We start from the raw sequence: 12,471 nt of genomic DNA on the forward strand, positions 1-12,471 counted from the left end.
ATCATCAGGCAAAGTGTGTACCAAGACAATGAGCCTCAAGCCACCAGTATAGGGGCAGACAACCAAAGGCTACTCTCCTTCACAACTTGTCACTCCCCTACGAGGTAGCTTTTATGCTCTTTAGGATAGAAGGAGACATGACCACCCCCTTAAAAAATCACACTCGTTACAATTTAATTACAAAAATGCCATTAACCCCCCCCCCCCCCCTGCCATGGCTAGCTCTCAAGCCATAACTATGCCACAACTTTAGGCCAAATAAACAACGTTGGACAAAACAGCAGGGCCGGTTGTGGCCTATAAATAAACCACTCCCCCCCCCCCCCCAACACACACAAAAAAATACGTTAGGGAGGGTTGGTTTTTGGAGAGAGAGAGAGAGAGGGGGGGAGGGAGGGGGAAGAGGGCAATATGTCTATCAAGTTGGGCCTCAACCAAACTGCCACAGCACTTATTAAAGGCATGATGGAACCGAGTTCCCTCTTCTAATAGTACTTCCATATTACAAAATGATAAATAGAATATAATTGAATGATTATGATGAAAAGCTGTTCTTGTCAAACAAACAAGTTTTAGAAACACTGCAGACTCAGCACAGATTATACCCCTCGTGAAATGTAACAAATTCAGTCAGGTCATAGAGTACTTCATATCTAAAATGGAGCCAATCCGTGTGATGAGAGCTAAGGAGCTGTCTATGTCGTCCTATCAGAAGTTGGATAAGGCTCACATACGGCTCATGTTTGAGACAACATAGCTCCTGTTCAAATTGTTGATCTCCAGCTACTTGACCAAGCACATGTAGAACAAGGAGAAATCACATCTTTCAAAGGGCTCCTCGGTCAAGTGGGTTTTGCAGTGAGCCTAATCCCGCCTCCTTAAACTAGGCAATACTCGCAATAACTTGGTTCAAATGAACCCAAAAAACTGGTACAAATTTTCTATCATTCTTATTGAAGAATGGATCAAGATCTGTTCCATGGCAAAAAAAATACTGATAGCAGTCACATATTAACTACATGCAAGAATCTCGAGGGAGTTCTTTTCATCTGTTTCATCTCCACAGCTAATGTTGAAGTAACAGATACCTATGTCTAATGTCAAAAAAGAAATTACATTCATTAGATCATTTTTGAGAACAGTTGATGCCGAATCTGCTGATGGCCAGTGGGATTTGATGCTACAAATATTACCAGATCTTGTTCACTACAAATTTTTGATGAGCCTTAAAAATATGATAAATATTATCTTCTCTACTCTTTCTATAAATTTAGTTGCGCATCCCAAAATTAAAAGCTCAATTCATCTACAGTGTTGCTTTCATTCCACCAAGAAAGAATCAGATAAATAACAGAGAGGGAAATATATCTCTCACCACCTATTACTGGGTTGTTTGACTTTGTAAATCCGAACAATCCAGTTGGATGTGGTGAATGCCTCTTCTAAGTACTGAAGCTTAACATCCTTGTTTCCGATTTCAAACCCTCTTGCACGATCGTACCTGCAAAAGCCATCAGCAAAGGTGAATACATTAAAATGTATTTACACTAATCCATGATGCTTGTCACGGATATCGAGCAAAGACTCAAATTTTACAGGCAAAATGCTCACTTTTCCGCATTAAAGATGTCATGATATTTTCTAAAGCTCCCACCAACTTGATTAATATGAAGATTCAAAAGCAATATTAGTATAAAAGTCAGCTAAAATATGCAAAAATACATAAAAGCTCCAAAGGTTCTCCTCAAAGGCACTCAACTCCAAAATCCAAAATCTCTTATAATCAATAACCATCCAATATTACGACAATAATCTCTTTGCAGATTCTCTTCATGCATTCATGTTGATAGGCTTTTAGTTCTCAAACAACTGAAATGGCACAGTGGACCATATCATCTTTCCAAATGTAGACCAAGATTTTTTTGGCTTCTCGAGGCATTACCTTAACTCAATCAAAAACATCCAAATAGTAAAACCATAACCCACTAGACACTGAACATTCAAAAAAAAAGAGATTCTAAGCATTTGCTGCTGCTTCACACCTCACAGATACATTGACAAGTTAGACACCAGTATTATAGATTATCCTGAGATGGTCCAAGACTCCGAGTATCAGCTGGCAAATAGCAACGGACCACATTGCTTAGGAAATGATAAGCTCAACCATTGTTTATAATATGTAATGGAGAAAAGAGAACTATGAAAGAAGATGGGAAGAGTAATCGTACCTGAGAACAGATAAAGAGATAAGGAACAGAGAAAACACAGTTGGCCAACAAGCCCTTGCACACCACGGTAAAACTCCAATAACTTTTCAATTCATTCTTCAAATCTAATTCTCTCTACTTTATTTACATGAATTTAAAGAATACTCCCTTACGTTAAAATAGGAACCCAACTAAAATGGAAACAACTCAAAGAAGAGACTAACAAACTAAGCCATATATAAGAAAAGGAAACTACCAAAGTAATCCCTACGCAATCTACCCACCCATATAAAATAAAACAAAATAAAATAAAGATCTTATGTCAACTACCAAAGTCTACCTGCCCCTGCCAGACCAGAAAATTGGTTTAGGACTGGTTCTTGATTTAGGCCTCCAAAGTGGGTCATGGCTGTCCAGCCAGGCTAGAGCAACTGCATCAGGAGGACGATGAAGTGGAGGTGAACCAGCCCTACCCTCTTGATGATGCAGACTATGATGGTAGCGAGGACACTTAAGGTGTCAATCTTATATGTTTCGATACTACCATAGACATCATGGAAGGGAGCGACATTGAAAGACAAGCAGCTTGGTAACTTTACAGAGATTGAGTTGGAAGATGATACTACAGTACCGGAAGATTGTACAGAAAAACCCTTCACAGTTGAGGCTGAACCCGAGGTGGAGCATATCAAGTTTGTAATTCCACCCAAATTCTTTGAGGAGAGAGGGCACATCTGGAGGACTAGATTCCTAGCGATCGTGAGCAGCCCGAGTATGTGAATGAGCTAAAGTTGGACGTGCACCACACCAAGATCATCCCTCGACTCACTAAAACTCAGTCCAGTCCAAGCAGGCCCGCAGAAAGTTCAGCCGGGTTTAGATATTGTTAAAATAGGGTACTTTACTCGATAGGGGTAACTTAGTCATAGTTTTATTGTCTTTTTCTCTTTCAGTTTTATTTGTTTTTCTGTATTTTTCCCCCTTCAGCCGATCCCTATTTGGCATTCCTAGTAGGAATAGGAATTCCTAATGGGATTAGGCTTGGGTGGTATTCCTACTTCTATTTTGACTATTGTAATTCTGATATTATAAATAAAGGGCCTGAGTGATCGATTGAACTCACTCAAGCATTCAAATTCAAGGCTGTTTACATGGTATCAGAGCCACCTCTGATCTAAGGAACAGCTTTCACGATTTTTCTTGGTTTTTTTTAAAACTCTCTCGGCTTCTGGTTTTCTTCTTCTCCACCACTCTCGGACTCTCTATCTTATTCAGGCAGCATCTTTGAGGTGATCCAACGAAGAATTAGCTGCTGCCCTCAATGACACCTCACTGAAGATTATACAAACACTGGTGTGATCTGAATCTGCCGCAGGTTTCCTCCAAACCTTGGAGATCGAGCTGCTGCCTTATTCAAGCTGGATTTCTGTTTTCTATTTGGAGATTGATCCCTGCACTTACTGATCTACACCTTACTTATTTCAGATTGCAGATTTGAATCCAATCCACATCAGATTCAAACCTGCAATTACTCTGCATTCAGATATTCCTAAATTATCTTAAATTTAGGGCTTTTTATTGGCTCATTCGAAGGGGCCAATTTTTGGAGGGTACTTTCTCCACTACAAGGGAGATAACTCGATCTTGTTTCAGCCTGTTCTGACGGCTGAAACTCATACAGTTACAAAACCTAGGGTTCTACTCGATTCTGTAACCAGCCCTATTAGGGTTTCTTATTCCATCATCAGAAGTTTCTGATTTTTTGAAGGTTTATTCCCCACCACCTGCAATCAGCCCAAACCAAGGCCTTTTATGGCCACAGTTTAAGTGATGATCAGGCCCATATGCTGGTCATAATTAGCTCCAGGTCTAGCCCATGTTTCTGACGCAAGTATCCATCAATTAGCAGGTTTTAAGGATGAGATTTATCAGAATTCATGGGGTCCAGTCTGGCTGTTGCATGGAGGTTCTGCCAGAGAGATTGTTTCCTTGCTGAAGAAGACTATTAGAAGATCTTGTGGGCCCCATAACCAGATTGCATGGCGGAACGTATGAGCTGCTGATGAGATCTTTCAACATCCTTATTTACTTACCATTTCTGTTACTTTCTATTTCTTTGTAATGACTCTAGTTAGCTAGAAGTTTTTATTTTCTTTATTTTCTTATTTTATTACTTTTTACTTCATGTTGGGAAAAGATCTTTGTTATTGGCAGCCTATAGCTTGCACATGAGAGTTTCTATTCTATAATATTGTTGCTTATTATAAATAAAAGTAGAAAGGGAACCTACCCCACGATTTTTATCTGGAGAAAATTAAGTTCTTGTGAGTGTGTGATCCTATGGTGAAGTAGTAGCCAGCCCTATTGTGGTGAACAATAGGTTTGGTGGGCGGAAAAGCCTTACCACAGGCCTTTGGTTTGCAGTAATTTCTTGAAAAAATAAAATACCACCCTTCTTCTCCTGATGGTCTCACCACCACCATGCCCCCACAACCATGCCACCACCGCCACCACCCCCTTCCAGCCCTGCCCCCGCCACCACTACCTTCTTCCAATGAAATATAGAGCATTTATTCTCAGAAATTGAACTACCAAATTGATTTCTTATTCTTGAAGTTTTCAGACTGATGGAACCAAAACAATTTCAATTTCTTGACCAAAAATCTATTTGCTGACTATTTCATGAAATCAATCCGAAATAGAAATAAAAATCATACTAAATCTGGCCTTACACTCCTGACTCCACACGTCAATAGGTACACCTTGTTATTTAGGCAAAATGGGTGCCTCATGTCATACCTTTAACATTTGAAATGAAGCAGAAGCTGGTACCTCATGTGGAGGAAAAAAGGTGGAGAAGGCATAATTTAAAAGCCTGTTCAATAGTGATTAGCCTGGCTCAATAAGGCCAGCTCATGCCTAAAAGGACTGGGAGCCAATGGGCTCTTTTCATTATTCCCTTTTTTTTTTTTTTTTTTGGTAATCCTACTATCCCAGTATTTTTTTAGGAGTTAGAATTGGAACGTAGTTTCTTTCATTTTATTTGTTGTAATTGGACAATACAATCCCTGCAGATGAGGCAATAACACAGATTATCAAAGGTTGTAGACCAAACTAGTCGATGCTAGGCTGCCGCTAGGCTGCCAGCCCAAAAGGCACTATAGTCACTGACTCACTGGCTCAGTCCGCACCGTATTTAAAAAAAAAAAAATTTCCTCTTCAATTTTCCCTACTTCTATAACCCGAAATGTTCCATATCTTAATGCACTTTATCCCCCTCTGCTTTGTGATTTATTGTCTATATCCCATCTTGAAGGGAAACTACTTTATGTTATTTATATTCGTCTCAATGATTAACTTTGTCAGATTATCTACTACATTAGAGATTTAAGAGGGAAAAAAAATTAAAATCATAGAAAACAGAAAGATGGATGGAACTTACCCAGGAGGTTTTCCGTACTCTGTTACAAGCTCTCCAAATCGATAGTAGCAAAGCTTGTACCTGGTCACCACCAAAGATTGACTAAATTAGAAGGAATCCAGTTTGGGATGCAACAAGAAACGGGCAGAATAAATAAATAAATCAAAAAAGAATATTGTAGCTCCATGAATCATAGTTCCCTTCCCCGCCCCCCCCCCCCCCCCGCAAAAAAAAAATTTAAATAAAATAAAAAAGAATCATAGATTTTAAGGAGCTGGAATTGACATTTTATAAAAGAAATAATCGTAAACCATGAGAATTCTATTACTTGTACAACCAAATTGGTCATTTTAACTTTGCTTTAACTCTATGAGATTACTTTATTACCCATTCTTTCTTGAGATTACTTTATTACCCATTCTTTCTTTTCTTGACCTTAACTTTTTCTTACACTGGCAAACATTTTGTTTCTTTGAGAAAAATATAGAATAGTGGAATCCTCTGGTTTAATTTTTCTGCCATATCATCGAGGTTTAAAAATAAAATTTGATATTAATTATCAAGCGACTGAATCCCACTTTCATTCGTTATTTCCCAATTTTTTAAATTTAGAATTATAATTAGGCTTTTACGAATTTTTGTCTATCACATATTGGGTTTTAAGATGCATCTGGTCACTTACTGGTAATGGGGAAAAAAAAACTTATAATAATCCACCATGCCCGTACTAGGAACCCTTTCCATCATGACAAACACTTTCCGGCACTTGGACTGATGATTTGGCCTCCTAACCGTTGGATAGATTTGGGGGGGGGGGGGGGGCTTGATAGGCCACTGGTCAAATTTAGTCACCTATCTCAACGATCTGGCCCACCAACTTTAGTCACCTATCTCAACGATCTGGCCCACCATATACAGGATTTTCCCATTACATTTTTCTTAATTGTTCCAGTTGGGTTCATGTTGAACTCACTTCCAAGACTTTCCACACTTCTATTAGACCACTATAACAACACATAAGATATCCGATTGGTTAAAAAATCTGACCATTGAAATTGTCTCCAGTTGCCATCGGACATGGTGGAATCTGCTTGAGGGTTCTTGGCGTTCCCCACCTAGCTGGCTTCCTCCCTATCCCTCCCCTGTTTTCCTCTTCTTTCAGTCTTAGTTCATTTTTTTTCCTTTCATTGTATTCGATTAAGTATTAAAAAAAAAAAATTGTAGGGTTCTAATTTTGTAGTTGTTTAATAATAAGGTCAAGCCCATACTGAGTTTGCAGTGCCTTTAATAGAAATAGGATTTCATACATTTCTTCAGTATAATGGATATTATAGATCTCTCAGTCGCCAAAGAATTTTTTGTATCAATTTGCAAGGCACATACCTAATCTAGTATTTGAAAATATGGAAAGATCAGTTTGAAAAGAGAAACATTAACTCTGTCAAACTGCTACTGAATGTCTATTTATCATATATCCCAAGTAACATTTTCCTTCTTTTTGTTTTACAGTTTTGGTTGAATAATAATTTGATATATCAATTTAGAAGAAGTAAAAGTACAGAGGTTCGCCACCACAACAGGAGAGAGGTGGCCACCTTTCATCACAAAAAGAAAGCCTTCAATGCTAAGGGACTTACATTAGACAGTTGAGCATCTTGGGTGCTGCACCTTTGTCAACACGATGCTCGCCATTAACAAGGTAATCAGGTTCCTTAATGACAGGAAAAACCCCACCTCCAATCCGCACCATCCATAAGAATCTGGTGCAACAAAAAAAAAGGCATCAGTGACAAAGGACAACTGATTCATTCCAAGCAAAACAAAGTAGAGGCCACTTCATTTTCCATGGATTATCACCATTGAAAACTACTAGATATTCTTAAGAAATTATGGTGGCAATTATCACAATTAAAAACATGATTAGACATTTTTTCAAAATTATGGTGGCAATACTAAAAAAATAGAATACCTAAGAATAATGAAAAAAAATATTTAAGTGCCTGATGAAGATTTAAGATTAAGAGAGAGAAATTAAAAAGGAGTGACTTTTTGAAAGGACGGTGTAGTGTCGAGAAAAGAGAAATCAAGGGAAACTATCCAAGTCAAACACAAGCACAACAAAATTTGAAGCATCGAAATAACAAGGTATTCCACCCCATGTCCCTAGGGCAAGAGAGACTCTCTCAAATCCTAGTATAGTAGTTGGGTTGGGAATAATTTTCAAGAGAGAAACCAAGTCATCAACAGTATAATTGGCCAGCAAAAGAATAATATGAATTCACGAAATTCAGTGAAACAATATCAAGAACAAAAGGAAGATTTCAAGCAGTGATCAATGGTTAAAGAATTCTTTATTTTTTCCTGGAATGTGCAATCCATTCATAAATAAAATAAAGAATACAGTCATCCATTGTTTAAGTAATACATAGTTGCTTGCAGTAACTATAGAGGAACTTGTTCAGCTAACCACATTCTCTTTAAAACTTAAAAGTGCTCATACAACTCCTCAAGAGTGTTGAGCAATGATGTGAGCAACGTGGTTGTTCTTACTAGCAAACTGTAGAGTGCATTTATGAAATACATATTTTAAGTCTAAAATAGCTAATTAACAATATGAAACACAACTAATAAGGAAATAGTAAAAATCTTATTTACCATTAATATGAATGTCATACTTACCATAGAGTAAATCACTGTCAACAAATAATAATAATGATGCAATTGAATTGCTAATGGGGTAAAAGCAAATTGGAAGTAGCCGATAGGAATATCATACTATTTCGTAAAGGGTATTCTTTGTGCACCAGCCATTGAACAGGTATACTTAAACCATACTAGCCACCAACTTATGGGCCATCCCAAGGGTAGGCCGAAGCCGCATTAAAATTCAGTAGTACAACCATTGTTTATAATATTTCCATGTAAAACTCAGGAAACAATCTTGGTCACTTTGGAATATGTTAGCATGAGCTCCAGCTTTGGCTTCTCCCTTTTCTTTTTTTGGGGAAGAGGTAAAAAGTTCAACAAACTGACCTAGGGCGGTAATGATTATTTCCATAGGCATTCATCAATCGACAAAAGAGCTTACTTCCCAAGAATTCCTTCACCCACCTTCCGAATATAGGGACAGCGGGCTAATAAAATGTTTGAAGTTTATATGAATAATGCAACAAACTTCTAAATGAACTAACGAAGTTCTGTGCATCAACAAATATAAACTGAAAAGTAATAGGATTCAAATAATCATGAATAACAGGTTCACATAATGAAATTAAAACGCAGGAGGAAAAAAGTTTGCACCCAAAGAATGTCATTCAATTTGACTGTAAATCTGTAGCCGAGTTTCAATTGTCAAAAAAATTTTCAAAGCTTACTTGTTAATATCATCTGAAGAATAGCCAGTAACACCTCCAAATACTACCAATACATAATCCACATCTAAGGATCTCATTATCTCATACGCCTCATCCTCATAAGATGACATCGCTCGTCCTACAGTAGCAATGTGTGTATTATTCCATGTGTTGTTGTCAACAATAACTGTTCTGTTTCCCATGGCAGTGATTTGATACCCATAATCCCACCAGGACATCACTTTGGCATCTGAAGGAGTATTCTGACAGAGCCAAAAGTAGGCCTCACGGTAATCATCAAAAATAAACCTTCCACCATGGGGACCTCTTGCTGCCAAGACAATCGAGGGAGAAGAGTATGCCTCTGATGTGACCCAGGTGCAATGGATTGCATATCTACCAAGCAAATAAAACGCTCCTATAAGCAGAGCAATAGCACCATTTATTTGGAAAGGCAACGATTGATCGAGTGCAGCCTGTCCATTCAAGAAATGTGAGACAGTTAATTCCAGAATATTCAGTATAAATAAAGAAATCACAGATTAAGAGGATGTACTTAATAATTTCTTTCTGTACTTTAGACAAGATACCGAACAAACAAGGAAATGAGAATTACATCTGCAATTTCAATTCCAATGCCAGAACAGAGTTCAAGCAGTAGATGCTATGCATGCAACCATGAAGTTCTGGGTTTGAATGCAGCTTGCAATCTACAGGAAAAGTAACATAGCCAAGCTAAAGTCAACAAGAACTAACATTTCTCAGCAAACAGGCATATTTCCAAGTTTGAAGGCTACATAAAGAAACCTAGCTGAAGTAACAATAACTTTCCTATAAACTATGCAACTAAGCCATTTTTATCATCATAAGTTTTCATCTTACATCCTCTCATCAATGGTCAGCAACTCCAAGTCAAGGAGTTAACCAAACACAATTTTAACTTTGAATTAGACAATGAAATAATAGAGCATCATGAATACAAATCAAGGGGTGAAATCAACTAGGCCCATTGCCCTTAGAGCCATTCTCTCTAGAATCACTGATGGTTCCTCGACCTCTCTCTGACTTAACCATTGGCACCCTATGGGCATTCTCCTTTCAATTGTCGGTGCGAGAGTGGTTTACTCTACTGGTATCCCCATGCAGGCAAGCACTCAACTGTAGCCTCCATTATCTCCCAAGACTTTTGGTCTGTCCCTCCCTCCTCCCCCCTGCCCTCTCTCCCCCCTCCCCTTTTGGGGTTTTGGTAATGAATTATTTATTCACCCCCAAAAAAAAAAACCTAGTAGACAAGATAAAAGGAAATAGTGATGTTTGGCAACGTCGTCAAAGCCTGGGAAGCCTAGTTTGCATAGGTGGTCACCAAGGTGAAGCCTAAATATTGCCAAGGTGCTTGACATGCCAAATTTTGGGACAGTGATCCCAGCCCCTTTCCTGACATGTTGATACTTGGCAATTTTATCTGATGAACACTAACTCTTTCTAATGATTCATCTTAAGTTTTTATTATTTGATATTGATACGGCGTAACACAAGTATACAGATCATATGTTTGATGAGACCAAAAATAAATAAATAAAAGAGAAAGAAAAACTTGTGAAAGAGCATCTAACTTAATTTATATTTTACATGATAAAAGAAAATAATTTTATAATAATGTACGACATACATATGACACATATACATCAGAATAATAAAATAGAACAGAAGAGCATACATAGAAATTTTATTGTGCTAGGTGGTGGTGTGCCAAAATGACAACCTTGTGGTGCCTACTCACTCAACTAGTTAGCATCACCAAGGCCCTCCCTCTCCACGGGCCAAATGTCTGCCTGGGCATGGGTGTTAGAGAAAAAATGAAGTTCCAAAACAGGATCAAGGGGAGAAATTCATGAAAATAAGCCTGAGGGTATCAAAACTAAAACAAGCATCGGAAGTTGATTAGGGTGTGTTTGCATTGTGGATTTGAGGGGTTCAATTTGTATTTGAGGCCCCCAAATCCAAATTCAACATTTGGGTCTTCAATTTAACAAATGGGAATGTAGATTTGGGAAATTTCAAATCCCATAGAATACAGTTTCAAAATAATGACGGTTTTTATTTTTCAAATCCATTCTCACAAGAATTGGAGAGTTGATGGAAAATTGACAAATTTGTCAATTTTCCCATTGTTGAATTCATTCCACCATGTAGGGCATAAAATTACTTGGATTCGAGGCAGTCCAATGTAGGTCTTGGTCCAAACCCGATTTGACAATTAGGTCCAAAATTGGGTTTGGACCTGGGTCAGACCAAGTTGATGGATCCATATTTGGTTGAAATTTTCTTTATTGGTTCCTATACATGGATTGGAACCCGGTTGGGTACAGTTAGTTAGCCATTGTTTTGACTAATAAATTTCTTGTCCCTTGCAGATGCATGATTGGATTTGGGCTTGAATTCAAAAAGTATCCAAATTTAACAAATACAAGCCCGATCCGAATTATAAACTGCATCCAATTTCAAGATCCAAATCCTTATTAATTGTTTTCTTTGACCGAATTCCTACTTTTACACAAACAGAAAATCTATGAAATCCAAGATTTCAAAATCTGGTAATTTAAAATCCAGTATTTAAGAATTTTGTGGTCAAATCCAAATTCACAATCCAAACGCAAACATCAAGGAAAGAATGTTTTTTTTTTCCCTCTATGTTTAAAGGATGAAGATAAGACATAGTTATTCCCTTGGAGAAAACTCAGGTTGCTTTAAAGGAAGCCAATTAGCTAGGGTTAATTGGTTAGTGAGGATTGTGGTCAGCAGAAGGAATTGAAGAAAGCTACGAGCCTAAAAGGACAACTTACAGATGTCTACTTTATATCAATTATCAATTAAAGGAATTAATAGAAGGGGAAGGAACTGTGGAATTGAATTTTGAGCAGTAAAGGATTGTAATTTATCATTCTAATTTACTTGCCCATGGAATAAACAACCTGATCAACACCATTAAATATATGGAAATTCCAGACTATCGAGCAACAATACACTTTATTGGCTAAAAAATATCTCAATCACATAAAGAGTAGAAAATAAAAGAAAAAGCAACTTTGCTTTCGGAAAAACACAGAAGCTGTGGTAATAATTCTCAAACACCCCCACCACCGCCCCCCCCCCCCCCCAAAAAAAAAAGACCAACCTTCAACACACAAAATCCACGCAAGAAGAAGCACAAGGCAGAGATATGGGAGTGCTTAAATGAAAATATAGATATTAACAGAAACATGCTTACAGAAAGTACCTAATGCAACCAAAAAATCAACTTATTGCCCACACAAGAGGTGAACTGCCAAAAAAGAAAGAGGGAAAAAAATACACTCTAAAAGGAAAGCTTCTAAACCATGAGGATATTATGCTCAAACATTAAAATTAAAAGGAACAGACATAATAAGGGCCTTAAACAATAGTTCTGAAGTTCTGAAAGTAGATAGCTTTCATTAGGACACAGTAAAAA

At 37.6% G+C, this 12,471-nt stretch overlaps 1 protein-coding gene across 1 annotated transcript in view; it reads right to left on the reverse strand.

The window, feature by feature from the left end:
• Positions 1–1,284: 1,284 nt before the first annotated feature.
• LOC122646609 (dolichyl-diphosphooligosaccharide--protein glycosyltransferase subunit STT3B-like) overlaps positions 1,285–12,471 on the reverse strand; it is a 36,899-nt gene continuing 25,712 nt past the window's right edge. The window contains exons 3-6 of the mRNA XM_043840194.1: positions 9,003–9,457; positions 7,266–7,388; positions 5,650–5,709; positions 1,285–1,501 (exon numbers count right to left, since the gene is read on the reverse strand). Coding sequence (XP_043696129.1) covers positions 1,372–1,501; positions 5,650–5,709; positions 7,266–7,388; positions 9,003–9,457 — 768 coding nt within the window. The 3' untranslated portion in view covers positions 1,285–1,371. The remainder of the gene's footprint in view (positions 1,502–5,649; positions 5,710–7,265; positions 7,389–9,002; positions 9,458–12,471) is intronic.

This window comes from Telopea speciosissima, chromosome 11 (assembly GCF_018873765.1).
Source record: "Telopea speciosissima isolate NSW1024214 ecotype Mountain lineage chromosome 11, Tspe_v1, whole genome shotgun sequence".
NCBI lineage: Eukaryota > Viridiplantae > Streptophyta > Magnoliopsida > Proteales > Proteaceae > Telopea > Telopea speciosissima.